The 21,902-nt window shown below is 41.7% G+C and overlaps 1 protein-coding gene across 15 annotated transcripts in view; it reads right to left on the bottom strand.

The window, feature by feature from the left end:
- The window catches only part of TCF4 (transcription factor 4), a 356,945-nt gene extending 354,473 nt beyond the window's left edge, over window positions 1-2,472 (bottom strand). For 5 of the 15 annotated variants that reach the window (XM_058692008.1, XM_058692011.1, XM_058692009.1 and 2 more), the window contains exons 1-2: window positions 2,300-2,470; window positions 36-127 (exon numbers count right to left, since the gene is read on the bottom strand). In XM_058692008.1, coding sequence (XP_058547991.1) covers window positions 36-107 — 72 coding nt within the window. In that variant the 5' untranslated portion in view covers window positions 108-127; window positions 2,300-2,470. Of the gene's footprint in view, window positions 1-35; window positions 128-1,031; window positions 1,144-1,473; window positions 1,555-2,299 lie in introns of those variants that run through there. The other 10 variants (XM_058692003.1, XM_058692006.1, XM_058692012.1 and 7 more) reach the window with 7 other exon arrangements.
- Window positions 2,473-21,902: the final 19,430 nt, after the last annotated feature.

Genomic DNA, 21,902 nt, shown 5'->3' with positions numbered 1-21,902 from the left:
CACAGCTGTTGTTAGTTTCCACCGTTCTTTCTTACCGCACTGAAATCCAGTAAATCACTCAGCTCTTTGTCCGTCCCTAAGGCAGCCATTCGCTGTTGGTGATGCATTTTAGCAAAATCACACAAACCTAGAAACATGGAAATAACCGCAATCAGAAAATCCAGTCCCAATCCTTGGAGAAAACACAATCGGATTTTTGGAGACTGGGGGGGTTGGGGGGTGGGGATGTGGGGGCGGGCGGGATTAAGGCGGAAAGGAGGGAGGGATGGGAGAGTTTTGTTGTTTTGTTGTTTTTTTTTTAAGATGGAATAGGCAGCAATAGCAAAAAAAAAAAAAAAAAAGCGATACTGATATTGTATTTCCAAAGAGACGATCAAAACTGGTAACATCCACTATAAAACCAAATCCGGGAAAGGAGGGGAAAAAAAAAGCCGCTCTTCAGCGCATCATTTTATGCAACAGGAGGTAGAGCGAGAAATGAATGGATCACAGAGAAAAGAGAAACTACTCAGAACGATCCGGTCTCAACTTTCCCCCCCACCTTCCACCCCACCCCCCTCTCACACACACACACACTCACACACACGCGCACACACACTCACACACCACTCCCCTCTGCATTTCAAAGTAGCTATAAAGAAATTAAAGATGAGCGTCTCTGGAGTGAAAACACGTCCAAAGGGGGAGGGGTGACAGGGTCGGCGAAAGGGGGGGAGCAGAGTGGAGGGTCGGGTCCTGTAATTGTCCAGCACCCTAATTTGTGAAAGAAAGGGTTGTAGAAATTAAAGTCAGGCCCTTGGCAAAGTCATCGGTCCCTCCGAGTGGCATGACTGGGGAGGGGGGGCGGAGGGGGGGGTAGAGACGAGGGGGAGGGAAGAGGCGCGGGAGGGGAAGGGGTGTCTCTTCTGGGAGCGCCGGGAGCCGGGAGCCCGCGGCTCGGGAGGCGCGGAGCCGCGTGCGGAGCCGCCGAGCCCCAGCCCCGCGCCGCCCGGCGCATCAGCCCGCCGAGCCCCGCCGGCGCCCGTACCTACCGCCCGCGCGCGAGAAGGGGCTCTCCGTGCACCGCCGGCGCCGAGGCGGCGTTCATGTCTAACCACTGCCTCCACCACCACCACCTCCGCCTCCTGCGCCCGCGCCCGCTCCTGCTCCTTCCCCGCTGCCGCCGCCGCCGCCGCCGCCGCCGCCGCCGCCACTACAGATCCGCAGACACACAGCCAAGATCCCTGACTCTTAACACCAACTCTCTTCTCCGGGGAGGGGAGGGGACGAGGGAAGGGGGGAGGGGGAAACACGCCGAGGCGCACGGAATTGCAAGTTCAGCAAAGAAATGGGTGGGGGGGCTCCGGCGGGGAGACGCGGCTCGCTCGGGTCGGGCTGGCTGGGATGCACCCCACCCCCCCCCCGAGGGAAAAAAAAAAATCTCAACACCTCCCCCGCCTCGCAAAAAAATACAAACGAAAATTCATCGAGCACCTCATTTTCCCTCAGATCGTCAGTTACAATCTGAAGCCTGAACAGTTCAGTTTTTGCCCGTTTCATCCATCGGAGGCACTTTGAAATTTATTCGAGTTTACATCCCCTCACTTCTTTCTTTCTCTGACTCTCGTTCCCTCTCACTCACACATCCACACACAGCAAAGCAAGTTTATACTAGGCTGCAAATACACGTGATGCAAAAAGACTTTGCCAAGAGGAACAATATTTTTCTTTTCCATATATAAACCAAGCCACATTTTGCTGGGGAGATTTTCATTTCGGTACTTTTGCATTGGGGGCGAAACCTAAATTGCATACTTTCTTTCCCCTTCCTTTCAAGTCACAGATTAGTATAGCTGCAAACTTCGCCAAAAAAAAAAAAAAAAGGCAATTTTTGAGGGTGGATGTTGTTTTGTTTTTACACTTGAGTTCCTAGCCACGCTAAGTCCCCGTTCGCCAGCACTTGTAAGTTTTGAATTCAACATTTACCATTACAGGCCTTGCATGCTCTTAAAACATACTTTTTCACATCACTTTTTAGGATAAAAATTAAGCTTCATAATTCTATCGTTTCGTAATAACAAGCGTGCTTTATCCAGTATATGCAACATACGCTATTTTAACGTGTGTTAAAATACACATTCCAGAAACCCTGTTATTGCTAGATGTGCTAGTACATACACAAAATGCATGCACACACTTTTTCCCATTGGCAATTATTTAATAGGTTGTTCCTTTTGTTTTAATAAAACATTGGGATCGACATTTTAAAAATTAAATTCAATTACAAACAGTTTACTCTGACAGCAAATTGTAACGTTACCTTAAATGGCCACAAATATGCTCACAATATTCCAAGGAAAGTGACTTTAAAAAGAAAGACAAAAATCTTCTGCAAGTACTTAGTATCTCACATGTGTATCCCCCAAAAAAGTATTTTAACTGGTACTCAGTTCTGCTCCAGGGATATCCACAGAATACAAGATTATGCACCTGGTTCTGGTTTTTGCATTTTCCACCGTAAAACTGCAACAAAATCCCCTCCCCCAAAAAAGAAATCATTAAAAAAAAATCCAACAACTTTTTCTTATTGTTTATAAAAAAAAATATCAATACAGGATAGTTAGAATTTTTCCTCAAACAAATCTTGTTGGTGGTTTTTTTTTCTTCTCCTCTTATAAAGTCTTAAACTTGTTCCAAGTTTAGAGGTGTCTCATCATCATCATCCTCCTCCTCCTCATCATCATCACCATTGACTCCCCCGTGGAGTCACATTGATAATAATAGGTTTCCCTGAAAGATACATTGTAATCCATTCACATCCGGGCACTGCGGGCTTATAAAGAGAAGGCGCTGCGGCCGCGGCTGCTCCTCCAGACAATGACTGGGGAGGGGCGGGGCGGGAGCGGGCGATCATAGAGTAGTAAACACGGCGCCTAGAGAGGCGCCCAAGATGGCGGCGCGTGCGGGCCACGCCTCCTCCGGGACCGGAGGCGGGTGGCTGCGCTGGGTAGGGTGTCGCGCGTGGGGGCTAAACTGCAAGGGCTCATGAGGTTGGGGCTGTTCCCAGGCCCCGTGTTCCTGCGCGCTTCTTCTTGCTCCCTTTGCTTGGTCTTTCCTGGGTTTTTGTTGTTGTTTTTACTCAGAAGTGTAGTTTCTAAGTAAATGAAGGCATTACACGCCACAGATTGGCGCAGGGGAGTCAGATCCCCTGGCTCACCCTGAGGGAGGCTGGCCTCAGCAACAGAAAGCCAGAGCTCGGATTCTCCCGCAGTGTGGAGCCAGTCCTCTTAGCTAGCCTTGAACAGCGTGGGAAAAGGCGGCTGTACCAAGTTGTAGATGCCGGGCTTGAAGAGGTATGAGGGTGCCCTCCACCACCACTACCCCCCCCCCCCAACACACACCTTTTTTTTTTTTTTTTTTTTTTGACCCTGGAGGAGTGAGAACTTCCTAAGTCCAGAAAGTCTTCACTTGGAGAAGACTTTAGGTTATAGCGTCTTAGACAAATCGAGTTTGTACCTTGAACCACTACTGACTCAACTTCTAGTTCTGGGCGAGCAGTTACCTTCTCTAGCCTGCTTTCTGGTCTGTGGCATGCAAATCGTGATCACCTTCCGAATTTCCTGAGTTAAAGGGATAAAGATGGAGTCACCAGAGAAGAAAATTTCCCTTTCCATCTCTAATTCCAGCTAAACTAACTGATATCACTAATCTAGCCCACGGGATTTTAAATGGAGATTTCTCTATTCCACCAGTGTAATTGTACTCCCACCGGAGAAAAGAGTAATAATCATGATAGGTTAACACTTACATAGTGGCTTTACTATGTGCCAAACACTGTTCAAGAATTTCTCAAGTATTGGCCGTTCTAATCCTGAGAATGACTCTATAGAGTGTGTCTTACAATATTGTTATATTTATATATATTTATATTACATCTTTTATGTTTTACATACAGAGAATCAGAAGGAAGCAATGTTGAGTAGCTTGACCCAGGGCACTTTGGAAAATGATACAAACTTGCCTAAAAGCACACAATTTTAATAAGTGATAGCACTCACCTTTGAAGACAGGCAGCCTAGGATCAGAGTTGACATTCAACCACATTCCTATACCATCTGGCAGCAGGAACTGCCTAATCTCCATTTTCTGATGCAATTTTGTGGCAGTAAGAGAGTTCAGATCAATCTTCAAGATCTTTTGTTTATATGTAACCTTTTAGAAAACAAGAATTAGAGCATTTTTAGGTTGTTTCCTGTCTATTCACACATTGGAAGATTCCTGTTTTCCATCCCCATTCCATGTTCTCATCTTAAAGTTTACATGTAGACACTACTTTATGCTGCATTATTACAATCATTATCTGTGATTCTCAGAGTAAGCCTCTACAGGGCTGTACTGAGATGATGTAATAAAAAGTTCACAAACATTTGTTTAAGAGAAGTATTCCATTGGTTCTACCTCTAATCAACTCTGTGACCTAAGGCTTGAGGTCAATGTGTTTTACTGTAAAATACAGAGGCTAGATTAGATAATCCCTTAAGATTCTTTCTAGTTTCTAGTTAGATTGCAAACGCCTCCCTTTCCTGAATTTCAAGGGGAATAAATGATCTGTCCAGAAACAATTGACAGGATCAGGTGGGGGACCTCATTGCCCCCAAGTGATTGCTAGCACTTTTTTTTAACTGCATCCCACAGTCAGAAAACCATGCAACCACCCTTCCTATCTTAAATTAAGGGACAAATGTGGATTGTTTGTTTTGTTTTTTTTTTTATTTTGTTTTGTTTTCCATGAACTATAAGAAGAATAGGTATATCTACGAAGTTATGCTTACGAAGACTGGAGACACCTTAGAAAGGAAGACTCAGTAGAATTTTGTGAAACTTGGATAAATAGGTAAGTGTAGCAGATAGGTTTGGGGATGCCTGCTCCATTCTATGGACTCTGTTCCTTAAAAATCCTGTCCTTAAGTCCTGATGCAGAGGTAGAACTTGATGTGGGTACCATATGACCTTTCTATAACCTTCCTGTCCCAGTTTCACCAGCCCCAGCTGATTGGATCACAGGAACTAAAAGAGGAGTGGTCTATGATCTGACTTGTTGGAGTCAGCTGGCCAGAGTGTCAGGAAGCCAAGCCATGTGGGCCATGGTTATAGGGAAGCAAGAACCATGAGTAAGCAGAGAGAACTGCTCTTTAGATAAGAGAGATCTTAGAAGTTCTGAGAAAAGTAGACAGTTGAGTCCTAGGAAGCAATGAGTTTATTTCCCATTTATTATAAAGTTTATTCCCATTTATTATAGAGGCCACCTTGCCTCCTGTCCATAAGACTGCTACTCCTGCCATATTCCCCTTCCCTAAGTGAGCTAACCTGAGGACTTTTCTGATTCTTACAACTAAAAACTTTAGGGGAAAAAAAAAGATTCTTTTGATTTCAGCATTTCAAAACAATCCTTAACATTAAAAAAAAAAAAAAAAAGGAGTCATCACTATTCTAGGGCATAAACACTATTCCACTCACACAGTAGGGATTCTATCCAATTAATTGTGCCACATACAGTCAGGACAGTATATACAAGTGTCATTCCCCTTTCTACTGTGTTGTGACCTTGGACAAATTTCACATCTTGTCACATGTAAAAAAAAAACAAAAAACTTGTCTTCCATACTTTACATGACTGGTTAAAATCCAATGAGTTGGTAGAGATTAACATACTCTGAAAATGACAAATTGTTATGAAATGTAAGGTATAATTATTGCATAAACTAAGTTGATGTCTAAAAATAACATTTATTTCCTAGGAATGTGGAAGGAGTGGCCAATATTGAAACCCAATGAGTCATAGAAAAGAACAGACATTGAAGGGTGCTTGGACCAAATCCTGGAGTTTGGTTCAAGATGTCAAGGTTCAAGTGGGATGGCTTGTCCAAGGTCACATCACTAATGAACTACAGAGGCAGAAGTAGCCCTCCAGTAACTGAATGCCACTCGAGAAAGCCATACCATTCTTCTTCAAATTTCACCCATTTGACCTCCCCCAATCCTGCCCGTATTAAAATAAATAAGCAGACAAAACTACAGACCAAAATAACAGTTCCTTGATGATCTGATGAAATGCATCCAAAAATTTAGCAAATAATATTTGAGAGTCTACTTTGTATCAACATCTCTTCCGTCAGGCCCTAAGGCAAAAATGTAGGTAAAAAAATCAGAATGAATGGCGAAGTCACAGTGAGCAAGGTACAGCCTGTGGAATATATGTGGAAAAGGAAGGACTCCTGGAATAATTTTAGGCTGATATATCAAAGGGCGCAATCATCAAGGACCCTGAACTGGAGCCCCACATGCACTGCAAGGCTGAGTCAGAAAAGCAGCAGGCAGGACAGAAGAGAAGGGATTAGTCAGTGTGTGTGGAAGAAGTCCAGAGCATCATGATACACAGTCGCACATACTCAGGGCCTTTTACATTTACTGGTCCCAGGATTTTTCTCTTGGTTGTTCACACAGCTGGTCCCTTAACGTCCTTCTGGTCTCAGCCTAAATATCACCTCTTCCTAGAGACCTTCCTAACTATTCTGTCCAAAGTGAGCATCCCTCTTATTAGTCTCTGCCACATCAGCTTTATATCCTTAGTGGCACTTTTCCCAATTGGGATCCTTTTGTTAATACGTTTACTTTTATATTGCCTGTCTTCTCCATCAGACTGTAGACTCCATACTGCAGGGACTGCATGAATATTGTTCACTCTATGTACCCGCACCTAATGCAATGTCTGGCATTGGTGGTGGTATCTGGAGGTGTTTGATAACTATTTGTTAAATAGGTGGATCAAGAATCTATCTTTATTCTTAAGATGCACACTTTATACTGAAGAGTGCAGCTGTCATACCTTTTCAAATCCGGCTCTCTTTAAGGTTTCATTTTACCCTGGTCTCATTATCAGCAAATGTTGGCAGTGAATGTCCAGTGTGATTTGAAACAGGCTAACAGGCCACCGGCCCCTTGTCACCTGAATCCTAGACCCTAAGGGATAATTGCCTTAATTTACCCAATCGTGAAAGCAGTCTCTTCATTGTTATGAATGTGTTAAGAGCTGCTGTCATAGTATTGCTTCACTATTATAACATTTTATGGATGAGAACACCGGGGCTTGGACGTATAATAATTTTCCTGAGGTCACAAAGCCACTACCTGGCAGAGCTAAGATTCAGACACAGATAAACCATGCTTCTGCTTATAGTTCAGTGGCGTGTGCCATGACTTTAATAACCGTAACAAACCATACGGTGTTTTTTTTTTTAAATTTTTTTAATGTTTATTTAGTTTTGAGAGAGAGACAGAGCGTGACTGGGGGAGAGGCAGAGACCCAGAATCTGAAGCAGGCTCCAGGCTCTGAACTGTCAGCACAGAGCCTGACTTGGGGCTCGAACTCACGAACCATGAGACCATGACCTGAGCCGAAGTCGGACGCTTAACCGACTGAGCCACCCAGGCGCCCAACAAACCGTATGGTTAACAAACCATAACAAACCTTCCTTATTGGATATAGGCACACAATAGCACAGAATTTTTATTTCATCTATTTTTAGATGTTTCGGGGGTTTTGGAAAACGAAAGGTAAAAATAAATAAATAAATAAAGCTCTCATTCTTAGTGTCCACAGAATTTTGTTAAAGAGGACTCAAAAACTTTAGTGCCAGCCTTCTGAAAGCTTTCCTTCTAATCATAAAATTATTTTCTCTGCTGTAGTTTGAATGTTCTATTTTAAGGGTTTTGTCATGTGGGGAAGGACTTGCAGATTGAGAAAATGGGGCAGAAATAGAGTTCCAGAGGAGAAACAAAGTTGTTGTGTATTGACCATTTTGTCTGCACCCTGGTGGTCTCATCCTCCCTTGCGTGTGCTTCCGGTTTAAAAGATCAACATGTGCGGATCTTTTCCACAGTTGGACGTGACCTCAAGCCATGGCACATGCCACTGAGTTCTGACAGAAGCATGGTCTACCTGTGTCTGAGTCTCAGCTCTTCCATGTCATAACCCCCAAGTATCCCCAAGCTTCAGTTTCTTCATCCGTCACATGGGTATAATAGTCTATCATAAAGTTATTGTGACAGATTAAATGTAATAGTATTAGCAGATGTACTTTGGCAGTGTTCATCCACTGACTGTGACCTAGCAAGTATAGTATCTACTCCTTAGTGTCACAGTTTTCAATTTTCAGATCTCAACTCTTTAATGGTCATGAAATGGATTTACTGGGTTTGTTCAAAGTAAGACAGAACAACATAGAGAAGACCAACATACATGGCATGAATTAAGAGTAAGTGTTGTTTTACAAAAGCCTGTTCCAGGTATGTATATACAATGTGGTATGTGCCTAAGAGGTTACTATAAAAAATATCTAAAGCCACCACTTTAGTATATGGGCTTCATTGCTTTGCTAGCAAAGGTATTCCTGAATACCTGAATAATCACGTTGGAGAAGAGAAATGAAAGCAAACCACCTCTTCATTCTATTTCTTCTCTTCTCAAGTTACATACTATTTCATAACCAACAGCCACCCCCCACAAAAGAAAAGGAGATGAATAAAAAGATAAATGGTTTAAAAAATAAACAATGTGGAAAGAATACAAGGGATTTTAGAAAAACAGCAAGAGAAACCTTCATCTACTCAAAAGTGCACTAAAACTGTTTAAACTTAATTACTTAACCTGAGTTTTTAAAACTCCTTCAACAGCTATCCTCCCCTCGCTGCTCCCACTTACCCTGTAACAGTCTCCAAGTCATTCCCTAGAGGAAGTTTTGTCTCTAGCCAACTAACTATATAGCGTACCTTTATTGTCTATGAAAAGAGCTAGGCAAGATGCAGTGAGTAATTCAAGATGAAAAAACAAGGCCCCTGACCTCCTAGCATCCTACTGTAGTGGGTAGGCCAGACATATAAATCACCCCAACTCCCTAACACACTGAACTGGGAGCTATCATGACATAAAATTGTCCTACCAGACTGTAGCCTAATGAGTAGTTATCAGATGGAGAAACCTAAACACTTAGAATTCTGAGACAAGTTTAGAGCTGGATGCGGAAAGGAGAAGTGGTATTCTTATTAAGCAGATAGAGAGCGAAGCATGTTCTGGGCTGAAGTGCTAGCTCGGACAAAATCTGGCTGGATACTAAGGGTCTTGTTAGGGTTCGTGAGTAGAACTAAGGTATTAAAAACTCAGTTGGCAGGACGCCTAGGGGGCGCAGTCGGTTAAGCATCCAACTTCGGCTTAACCAACTTTGACTCAGGTCATGATCTCATGGTTCGTGAGTTCGAGCCCCACTTGGGGCTCTGTGCTGACAGCTCGGAGCCTGGAACCTGCTTCAGATTCTGTGTCTCCCTCTCTCTCTGCCCCTCCCCCGCTCATGCTCTGTTTCTTTTTCTATCAAAAATAAATGTAAAACTCAGTTGGCAAACTTGGACCCATTAGCCTTTATTCTCAATGCATGGAGCCTGTAGGGTCATGCACCTAGCAGCAGTGATCGGATATGCCTGAGAAGATCATCTGGGAAGCAACATGGAGGATGATGAAGGTAAGAAGAAAAGGAAGGCAGAGACCAGGTTAGAAAGTCATTGCACTTCTCTCAACCAGTGTTGTGAGAGTCTGAAGGAAGGCTGTGGCTATGGCTGTGGAAACTAGAAGAAATCATTCAAGAGGTGTTGTGCCTAGGTTATTAGAAACGTTATTTGGGTTACAAAGCAGCATGAAAATCCATTCCAAGTGGATATTTCAAAGTGGATTTAAACAGTAATGTAAAACAAAACAAAACAAAACAAAACAAAAATAAACAGTAATGTGCCTGCAAACCTAAAAAATCCGGTGCCATCGTTTAGGGCTTCAGCTGTATTTTTCCACATTCCTGTCAACTCAGCCCAACTTTCTACATCAGGCTAACTCCCTCGTGTTCTCCAAAACGGTTACCATCAAAAACTGAAGCTATAAACTTGTTTGCTTGCTTTCAATAGTTGCATGTCCTTTCTAAGCTTTGATACTAAAGCCTCAGCTGAACTCTAACTCTACAATCTTAGGAAGATGCCTGCTTTTGAACCAAACCATTGGAATGACTGGTTTACATTAATCCCTAAATGATTATATTGATAAGGCTCAAACCAGTTAAGGCCCACTCTTGGAGCTGAGGTGAAGCCAGTCATACCCAACCCACAGTATAGAACCCACAAGGCTTCTATTCGGAGGGGAAGGGAAGATGGATGTTGGAGAGACAAGCCCAAGGTCTGCCAAGCTTTCTGAACCTCTGTGCCACTACGTATTTCTTCCCATATTTTCTATTGCTTGAACTGACCTCCCTCATGCAATTCCCTTGAATAATTCCTACCTTTATATCAAATCCAGCTTAATTCTTATTTCCCCTTTGAGGTATACTCTGACTTCTTGATCTTTCCCCGTCACTTCCTCCTCTGAAACTAACTCACTTATTTAGAACAAAAACTTTTTAAAAAAATTGCAGTACAACATACATACAGTAAAAAGGAAAAATCTACAAAGCTTAGTAAATTTTTACATGCACACATACCAGTGTAACCACCACCCAGATCAAGATATAGAACATTTTCAGCAACCCAGAAGGCTATCTCCTTCCCCTTCACAGTCGTTATCCATGTCTGTGACTTGTACAACCAGAAATTAGTTTTGCCTATTCTTGAACTTGGAATCATCCAGTCTATGTACATCTAGCTTGTTTTGCTTATAATTACATTTGTAAGATTCACCCATGTAGTTGTGTACAGAAGCAGGCTATTCTTTTTTATTGTTGTATAGTATTTCATTTGAGTAATATACAACAATTTTTTTATCCATTCAACACCCCCTCAAATTCACGTTTTCCAAATTTTGACTGCTATGAGTAAAACAACCTTGAAAATTCTGTACATGTCTTTTGGGTGGATAGATGCAGTTATTTATCTTGAGTATATACCTACGATATCCTATTATATACCTACAATTGTTGGGTCACAAGTAGGCACATTTTAGTTTCAGTAGACATTGCCAGACAGTTTTCCAGAGTGGATTGACCAATTTGTACTTGCACCAGTAATTAATATGATGAACTAATTTACTTTTAAATGTTTTTCTTTTAATTCTTATTTTGAGAGAGAGAGAGGGAGAGAGAGAATCCCAAGCAGGCTCCGCACTGTCAGTATAGAGCCCACCGTGGGCCTTGATCTCATAAACCGTGAGATCATGACCTGAGCCAAAATCAAGAGTTGGATGTTTAACTGACTGATCCACCCAGGTGCCCCTGAACTAATTTACTTTTGAAACAAACTATTATAATTTATTTATTTATGTGTTGGTATTGCTTCATCAATTAGACTCTAAACCTTTAGAGGGCAGAGACTGTTTTAAAGTTCTTCATTGTTCCACTGCCTAACCTTGTATTCTGCACAGGCATAATGAAAGATTCCATCAATTTTCATCAAAACTCCAGCTATGACTTTAAAAATATATATGTATATATATTTATTTTTGTGTTGTTAATAATTGATATTTAATTAATAATAATAGCTTTCCCTTTTTAACTTTTGGTTATATATCCAAAGGAATTGGTAACAGGATCTCAAAAAGATATTTACACACCCATGTTTGTGGCAGCATTATTCATGAGAACCAAGAGGTGGAAACAATTTAAATGTCCATCAGTAAATGAACGGATAAAGACAATGTGGTATATACATACACAGTAGTATTATTCATCCCTTAAAAAAAGAATAAAATCTGGGGTACCTGGGTGGCTCAGTGAGTTAAGCGTCCAACTTTGGCTCAGGTCATGACCTTGCAGTTCGTGAATTTGAGCCTCATGTCAGGCTCTGTGCTGACAGCCCGGAGCCTGGAGCCTGCTTTGGACTCTGTGTCTCCCTCTCTCTCTGTGCCCCTCCCCTGCTCACGCGCTGTCTCTGTCTCTCAAAAAAATACAATGTTGGGGCGCCTGGGTGGCGCAGTCGGTTAAGCGGCCGACTTCAGCCAGGTCACGATCTCGCGTCTGTGAGTTCGAGCCCCGCGTCGGGCTCTGTGCTGACAGCTCGGAGCCTGGAGCCTGTTTCCAATTCTGTGTCTCCCTCTCTCTCTGCCCCTCCCCTGTTCATGCTCTGTGTCTCTCTGTCCCAAAAATAAATAAAAAAATACAATGTTAAAAAAAATTTTTTTTAAAAAGAAGGAAATCCTATCATATGCTACAATATGAATGATTCATAGGATATTATGCTAAGTGAAATAAGCCAGTCAGAAAAAGACAAATACTGCATAATTCTTATATGAGGTACCTAAGGTAGTCAAATTCATAAAAACAGAGAGTAGAATGGTGATTGCCAAGGGCTTGGGGAAGCAGTAAGGGGAGTCATTCAATAGGCAAAGAGTTTCAGTTTTGCAAGATGAAAAGTTCTAGAGATCTGTTGCACAACAATGTTCATGGTGTTTGTTAACACCATAAACTTAAAACCGGTTAAGGTAGGGTATTTTATGTTATGTGGTTTTTACCACAATAAAATAATAATTTATTTTCTTTTAATGTTAGAATTTTTTAAAAGTCAAAACTAAAAATTACTTCGTTTTTAAAATTCTAACATTAATAGAAAATACATTATTTTTCATTTCAGTAAAAACACATGACATACAACAAAATAAATACAGTATAACACATGTATATTCACAAAAAACAAAACAATATAGTCATTAATTCTCTCGAGTTCAATTCCACCCTCCCAAATTTTGGGGATCTAAATTTTACTGTTTTGATTGTTTAATCTATTTTTAGTGACAAAATTTATCATATGCCGATTGACCCATTTACAGATTGTGTTTAGGCTGTATAGTTCTACTAATAGGATTTGATAAAGATTAATTTTGTATTTATTTCTTAGCTCACACACAAGACACTTCTGAGAAGTTCTCCTTGGGTCTTTTAGGATTGCACTCCTGGAAAATTCCACTCTCATTTCTTCCATATCTTAGTTGCTTCTCTGGCTGCTTTCTCTTCCTGTATATTGTTTGGGCTGTGTTTCTGCCTTAACATCCACTAATGAGTTTCCAGAGTGAAGTACACTGCTCCATACTCCTTTTTCCTGGCTTAATTTGTGGTTTCAACAAAGCTACCTATTTGGATGCCCTGATTGCACTTTCACTTCTGCAGGAAACCTAGGAGTCTGCTGACTTCCATGATGCTTTGCAAACTTTCATGAGCATCACAATAATCCAGGTGGCTTGTTAAAACTCATACTCTGGGGCTTCAATCCCAGAGGTTCCAATCAGCAAATCTGGGGAGGGACAGGGACCCATGCAATGGTGCACTGGAGCCAGCTTGCTCTAGCTCAGTAGAGGCCACTGTGCATATTCCTCCCAATTCCACATTCAATAATATCACAAAGACATCAACCAGGTAGGAGCATTTAAAGCATTGAAATCAGCAAATGCTAAAAATCAGAACTCTTCCCCCAACTCACCCATCCTTCCGCTCTGTAAGCCAGATGTTAAACATTCACCAGCATGCCACTGGATGCATGACTTTGCAGGCAGCCAAGTGGTGATGATTTTGTTAGTCCTGAGACCACACTTTGAGTTTCATGTGCACAGGCGTGCACACACACACACACACACACACACACATCCAGATTTTTGAACCAATATGAAATAGTTGCATCTATTCTGCAAGTGCTAAAATTTCAAATGCATGGTAAGGTCAAACCACTTCTTGGGGTCAAAAACTCTTGATCTATCTAACTCTGATTAATGTATCTATACTTAATCTATACTCACATCTACATCTACATCTATTTTCATAAATTCAGTATGTACCACTTACCTAGATTGTCTTCATCCTCTAGGTAATTACTCAAAAGAGATTCATTATGCTTACAAAACTCAGAAGGACAGAGAACTGGCAAACCTAATGTACTTCTGCTGGGATTTCTGTGAATACCCCAAGGTCACTATTGATAACCAGTCCTGTGCCATCTGATGGCATCATCCATAGCCACGATTATGCTTTTACTGGTAGGATCCTCTCGGAGATCATAATCCTGCTCTACATGTGGACTCCAACAGTATATACTTTTGCCCATATTCACACGTGTGACTTCTGAGCTAAGGGAGCTGGTCCAAATGGACTTCTTACCTCAGCCATACCTGGACCGGAAGTGGCCTTCCCCATGTATTCCTAGACCAGGGTATCTAGGCTTTGCCACCCAACCAGGCTTCTTTTCCCTTGGGGAACATTCCTCTCTGGAAGCCTTGTAGTGTATTCCTCTCATCAGACCTCAGATAGGACAATGCTAACACAGCAGATGGAGAGGTTCCAACCATGTTACTCCAAGAAAGGAAAGAACCAATAGGATCCCTGTACTCCCAGAGAGCTCAATGGACCCCATTCAACTTGCTCTCCTCTTTCCAAGTGACCAGCTATGCTTACCAAGAGCTCTCAGGAGAGGTAACTTTTGTTGGAAGTTAAAAGGTCTTTCTACTCTCTTGCCCTGGAGCCCACTGGGTTTCCTAGTCTTACATTCCATTACTGAGAAAAGTAAATCTGCTTCAGTGTGGCCATCTGTGTCCACCTCCTGACCAAGAAGTGATTGTAAGTGAACTTCTCTTGTTGAAAAAAAAAGTTCAAGTTCTTACTAGCGGTGCAATCTATAACTCATATCTAGTCATCAGGGGCTTTAAAATATACATGGGACAGTGGTATAATTATCTGAATTCCTTTCTTTTTCTTTTCTTTTTTCCCTTAGTATATCATGCCAGGTTTTCACATTGCCGTGCAAAGGTTTGCCTGATTCACGTTAATGCCTGCATAATATGGGAAATATATAGTAGTATCACACTTAATGTGCAGCACGCACATCCTTAAATATATTTAGTTCTTAGGACCACACCATGAGGTAGCTGCTATGTAGACTCCATTTTATTTTTTAATGTTTATTTAGTTTTAAGAGACAGAGAGTATGTGTGTGTGCAGTGGGAGAGGGACAGAGAGTGAGGGGGACAAAGCATCCTAAGCGGGCTCTGTGCTGACAGCAGACAGCCCAATGTGGGGCTCGAACTCCTGGACAGGGAGATTATGACCTGAGCCAAAGTCGGACTCTTAACCGACTGAGCCATCCAAGCACCCCTATAGACTCTATTTTATAGTTGGGTAAACTAAGGTGCAGAGAAATTCAGTAACTTGCTCATAATCCTAAAGTTAGTAGGTATCCACAGCCAGGATTGGCACCCAGGCGGTACGGCTGTGGGATACCGTGGCCTTACCTCACTTGTCCCTGGCTATGCTATGCCCATACCACGGCTTTTTTAGCCATTGTGTTGCGAATCCTGTTCCAGATTTTAGTCTTTGTTGGCATTCCTTACTCACTAGCACATTCTTGGATGCTTCTCCTGCCTCACAATGATGTGTATTTAGGGAATTAAAAAATACCCATTATCGTAGCTTACCTCAAAATTAAAGTAATTATTAGATAGATGACTCTTCTTTCAAAAATGTTTTGTATTCCAAAATCTCAATAAAAATTACTTTTGGGTTATCAGCAGCTTTGGCAAATCCACATTACATCCACGGGCCATTACCATCGATAATTGAGAACTCACACACGTGTTAATCAATCATTTATTCCTGCCTCTCATCTCTCCTGCATGGTTCTAGATGTTGTCTAGCTTAGTGTTAGTTCTGGGAAACAGTGGAACTGTATCACCCTTTGTAGTCCAAAAAAATTGTTATCACAGATATAATGAATTATATAAAATTGGAAAGGTGGGGTGCAGTGGGCTGCAGTGGGGAGGGGATTATGCTGAAAGATTTTCCATTTTCACTGGCAACAATTTTTTACTATGTAGCACCATTTGCTTGTCTACTCAAGGTATACTTTCTACCCTTTCCCAGAAGCTCAAGAATAAGAGAAAGGAAACTGAGCACAATGTAAAATGTAATAGATTAGGCTTCCCCATTCAATTCAAGATGAATCTTTCCACTTTGAGGATAACAGAAAAAAGACTGGTTTAAGAATAATGGACCTGAGTTCAGATCTTACCAACTGTGTGATTTTAGACAAGGTTCTTTTAAAAATATTTTTAGTCTATTTATTATTATTATTATTATTATTATTTATTTTGAGAGAGAGAGAGAGAGAGAGAGAGAGAGAGAGAGAGAGAGAGAGAGAGAATCCCAAGCACGGTCGCATTGTCAGCACAGAGCCCCAGGCAGGGCTGTAGTTCACAAACCACGAGGTTATGACCTGAGCTGAAACAAAGAGTTGGACGCTTAACTGACTGAATCACCCAGGTGCCCCTAGACAAGGTTTTCTTAACCCTGGCACTGTTGACATTTGGGCTGGGTAATTCTTTGATGGGAAAGACCGTCCTGTGCCTTGTAGGCTGTTTCCCACCGCTCAGGGTCTACCCACGAAATGCCAGCAGCAGCCCCCTCTCATGTTCCAACCAAAATTGTCTCCAGACATTGCCAAATGTTCCCTAGGAAGTGAAGTCACTCACTCCCTAGAGCGAGAACCACTGCTCTAGACAAACCTCTGAATTTCTTAGAACTGCAGTTTCTTCATCTCTAAGAATGAGGATCATTTTATTTACTTGATGGAGTTAGCATAAAGAGCTAATATATTTATACAAAACTGTATATTATGAATTGTTACTTAAATATTAAGTTAGATGTTACTATTGTAATTTATTATTTAGCTTACACCTCCATGTTAGAGAGTGCTATATATATATGATCTGAAATATATTCTTGATATATTATGAATCTCAGAATATATTTCTATGTATATTTCTAAGAGGGATTATTAAAATAGTTATAACAGATGGAACAGGTAGGCACTATTCACTATTGTCTATAAACTAATAGTGAACATTGTTCTATTTCATAACCACAGGCTGCACCCTGCTGCTGGTTAACCCATTTTCAAAAGGCCTGCTGTCAGTCCTACAGGAAAATTGGTACACAGAGTATAAAGGAGATCCCATCCCTATGGCCAGGAAAAAATCACAAAGAGTATATGTTATTCAGGAGGCCAGGAGATCATCCCCATTTGCAAAGCACAGCAAAGGAAATAATTCCTCCTAAGGAAAAATGCAATTTCTCTGATTCCTGGCTTATACAGTCATCCTTCTTATCTGTGGGAGACCTATTCCAAGACCCCCAGTGGATGCATGAAACCTCAGATAATACTGAACCACACACACACACGCACACACACACACACGCACGCACACACACACGCACGCACACACACGCACGCACACATACACGCACATACATGCACACATATACACCATGTTTTTCCCTATACAAACACACCTACCATAAAGTTTAATTTATAAATTAGACACAGTAAGAAATTAACAGCAACAATAAAACAGAACAATTATAAGAATATACTGTAATAAAAGTTATGTAAATATAGTTTCTCTCTCTCAAAATATCTATTGTACTCATCCTTCTTGTGACAATACGAGAAGACAAAATGCTGAGGTGATGAGACAAAATGAGGTGCATGACCCACATGTTGTGACGTAGTGTCAGGCTACTGTTGACCTCCTGACTATGTGGCAGAAGAAAAATCGTCTGCTTCTGGAGCGCGAAGAAAGGCGGGGTGTGTGTAACTGACACCGCGGGAAGTGAACCCCTGGTTAAGAGGGAATACCATACCACCGAGTGTGGTCTTCTTACCCTGAGCATCATTTAGAAGCTTGAATTGTCACAACTAATGTTCATGCCATGAGCTCTATGTCCTTGGAGCTCCCTAGTATCAGATGTCATGTCATTTGGAACCAAAAGCTTCCAAAGGGTTGACACTTTGTGTCATGTTCCCTGTGTCCCTGTAGTAAGGGACACTTAACTGTATACAAAGTGTATACTTTATATGTATAGTGCATACAAAGTAACAGGTCCTTGCATGGGACAGGCACTGAACACATCTTTATTGAATGACTGGATAATCATTGTGCTATATCTTAACAATAGCTTTCAAAAAGCAGTAGATACAAAGACTGTGCACATAAATACTGAGGGAAGGTTTTAATTCTGCCACTTCATCAATTTATTTCAGGCAGATTCTTCCCTTTTTCTGCTATGCTCCTAACCCCACCCCAAAATTCTTGGAGAACTAGTTCTGATATGTGTCAAGGTCACACACTGGGACGCCGTCAGTGGGGGTGGATGCAAATTTCCTTCCTTTCCACATCTTCCTCTTTTTTCTTCCTCTGGTATGGGTTAGACGAGCCCTGCTGGGTCTTCCGTTCGGAGGTTAACAAAGGGTTAAGATAGGAGCTCTGGAGGCCTGCTTGGAGCTGGCTCTGGTCCAGGTTGTAATAGCAGGAAGAAGAGGGTCTTTGCTTTCTGAACATTGCCCAGGGTAAAAGAATGCGGGGATTTAGGAAGGGGAGCAGAATGGCAGGGGATGTGGCAGGACATGATCTCCCTAGAGAAGGGGATAAGGAAAGCCCAGCATCTCCAGTAACCAATAGATGAAAACCCAACTTCTGCAAGGGACCAGCGGTGACCTCAGTTGTAGGGACCCTCATTTTATCACCTTGGAAAGCAGAGTGGAGTTAGAAGAGGGTTGAGGGTCCTTATAATGTCTACATTTAGGGACAGCCTACTGTGTGCTGGGACTCTTCCTGCAGGCGCCATGGGAATGGGGAGAAGTAGAAATAGTGATGGCTGGTGGAATTGCAAAAGGCAGATCATTGAGGTAAGTAGATTGGCACAAGGTTGAGGACCCCCATCTTGGACAAAAACAACTGAGATTTCAGCTGCTCTCACTTTTTAGTTGTAAGAAACTTTCTGCTATACAGGCCTCGTCCACCTGAGGGCAACTGGGATTTCAGGGAAAGGCACCCAGAGGGGCATTTGTCATGAAAGAGGGAGACAAAACTGGTAGTCCTGACACCCTAACAAAGTGTGGAGGTTGGCCAGGGCAGTGGTGGGGAGCTGCTTTGAACACAGCGTATGGCCAAGGCTGAAAGTCCACCATACCCTGTCACCCAGGCATAGTGAGACACTTGGAAAAATGACCAGACCAATGAATATGAACTAAAAGAGCTGCAGTCTTGGAGTATCTGGGTGGCTTAGTCAGTTAAATGTCTGATTCTTGACTTTGGCTCAGGTCATGATCTTAAGTTTGTGAATTTGAGCCCCCATCAGGCTCTGCACTGGGATTCTCTCCATCCCTCTCTCTCTCTCTTTCTGCCAGTCCACCACTCATGTGCTCTGTCTCACTCTCTTGCTCTCAAAAATAAATAAACTTAAAAAAAATTTTTTTTAATAAAAAAATAAAAGAGCGGCAGTCTTGGAGTTCAAGTTGGGACACCATTGTGCCAAGAAATCTGGTCCATCAAGGCATTGTGCAGATGAAAAATTCCACCTGATGGTGTGAGCTGAGTTTTCAGTGGTGACACTGTGTAGCAGGGCAGAAGTAAAAGGGCCAGTGGACTGGTTAGATTGTCCAGTTCTCTTTTCTAGAACGGGGAGGTAGGTACACTGGCCCTTTGGACAGAGTAAACTCCCTGGGCACCTTTTCTGGGTAAGGTAGAGGTGTCAAGTGGCAGGTATTGGAAATCTATCTAAATTGAGCATATGGAGGTATGAATGATTAATTGGAAACATCAGAGAGATGGACTTAGTACTCCAAGCTGGTGGAGCAAATCACACCAGTGGCATAGGCGTTTTCCACACACTTACATACAGGTACACACACAGACACACATGTAGTCTCACACACACACACCCCAAAACCTGATGAGGCAGATATTATTGCTCCCCATTTCACACATGAAGAAATAAGGGTGCAGAGGATTAGATAACTTACCCAAAGCCATAGAGCTAAGATGTGGTTGTCATAGTTGCAACTGAAGTTTGCACTCGTAAACACATTGTGCTTCAACTGTGCCCTGCTGACTCTGAGGGCAGTGGTTCTCAAAAAGTGGTTCCTAGACCAATAGCACCGCATCACCTGGGAACTTGCTAGAAATGCAGATCCTTGGGCCTCACCCCACACGTCTTGATCAGAAACTCTAGGATGGGTCCAGCAATCTGTTTTACAAGCAATATTTTCTTTCTTATTTTTCACTGAGTTTTTAGTTTCCAGTGTAGTTAACATCCAGTGTCATATTTGTTTCAGGTGTACAAGCAATATTTTCATTTTATCACTCCAAAGTTTGGAGTGTACAGGTCTGAGATGCTTTTGTAAAATCTTTACTCCAAACAACAGGTAATACTTATAACTTAAGCAGGGTAAATATTTTCTAGGCAAAAAATTCTAGGCTAGAAATAAACCGATAATCTAGACTTGGTCCTGATTTAAAATCATATTTATTCAAAGATGCTCATTTTTCTGGTGGATAGATGACAATTGAAATACTAGATAATATTTATCTACTGTAACAATGATGTTAAATTAACTCACAATGCTCACTTATAACATTGTTTGCATATACTTCCATTGCTTAGGAAAGTGCTACCTAATTTATTTCCCACACATCAAAATCCACTAAATTGACATAATTACATTATTTTCTCTAGATATGCTGATGGGGGTCTGGTCTGCATACCTCAGAGGGGAGGGGGATGAGAACAGCAGGTGATATCATGTGCCATATGTTCAGCAATATCTATAGCACTGTAGGTACAATGATCAGAGGTGAGAGTATTTATGAAATCTTTTCATTGTTGGGGGATGTGATGAATTTTATGTCCATATTTTAGTCTTTTTCCAAGTGTTGTATTTTTTCATATGCTTTTATTTTTAAAAAATCACAGACACACTAGAATTTATTCCCATCTTCCAAGGAAACCTGTAAACCGACGGAAATATTTTTGGCTATCTGACAAAATGTCTGATAAAAATGTGTTACTCTCCAAGGTCAGTAGGTCAAGTGATCGATTTAATTTGATGCAGACTTTTACAATAAGTTTTCCAGCAAATTATAAATGTTGTGTGTAAGATTTTGTGAGGATTTCTCCCAAGTTACAAGGACAGTGGATTCAAAAAGCAACTAATTTCTACTTAACCCTGCCCCTGGCTGCCTTTCTTTGGCAAATTTAGTCCCCAAAGAATCAACAGGACAAACCCAAGAGAATCTATTCTCCAAGAGACTAAATAAAGATTTGGAATTAGATGCTCTGGGTCCTAATCCTAGGTCTGTCAAAAAAACAAAAAAACAAAAAAACACAACTTTTTATATGCCACTGTTCACAAGTTCTATTTCCTAGTTTTTAAATTTTTTTTTAACATTTATTTATTATTGAGAGACAGAGAGACACAGCATGAGCAGGAGAGGGGCAGAGAGAGGAGGAGACACGGAATCCAAACCAGGCTCCAGGCCCTGAGCTGTCAGCACAGAGCCTGATGCGGGGCTCGAACTCACGGACTGTGAGATCATGACCTGAGCTGAACTTGGACGCTCAACCGACTGAGACACGCAGGCACCCCTCCATTTCCTAGTTCTTAAAAATTGAGCAATCTCACAACCTGAGCACCAGACTGATAACGGAAAGGTTGTCACTAATACAAAAAGCTATCATCCTGTCAATGGTGGTAATCATAAAGACCTAGTATGTGCAATTCAATTTAAGGAATGAGCTCAAGGAAAGAAACTGCCAAGGTTTTTTTCGATGTCATTAACACCCGCACAGAATATACAATGCCATAGGTGTGGACTGTGTACATACCTCAGTTATATTTTCACTACACGAATACTATTTCCCTGCCCAGCTTTTCATTCAAGTGCTGATTTCTAATACCTGTGAACGAATGTGCTTAGCCCTGCTAATGCTGATAAAAACTACAAATCTGTCTCCACTGTTGATCTACGAGTGAAAGCGGGATGCCGTGCGCTCCATCTCACTGTACCCTTAATGGAAACTCAGCAG

This window comes from Neofelis nebulosa, chromosome 11, assembly GCF_028018385.1.
Source record: "Neofelis nebulosa isolate mNeoNeb1 chromosome 11, mNeoNeb1.pri, whole genome shotgun sequence".
Taxonomy (NCBI): Eukaryota; Metazoa; Chordata; class Mammalia; order Carnivora; family Felidae; genus Neofelis; species Neofelis nebulosa.
Note: the sequence above shows the minus strand (reverse complement) of the source record. Positions and strands in the feature narration are given on the sequence as shown.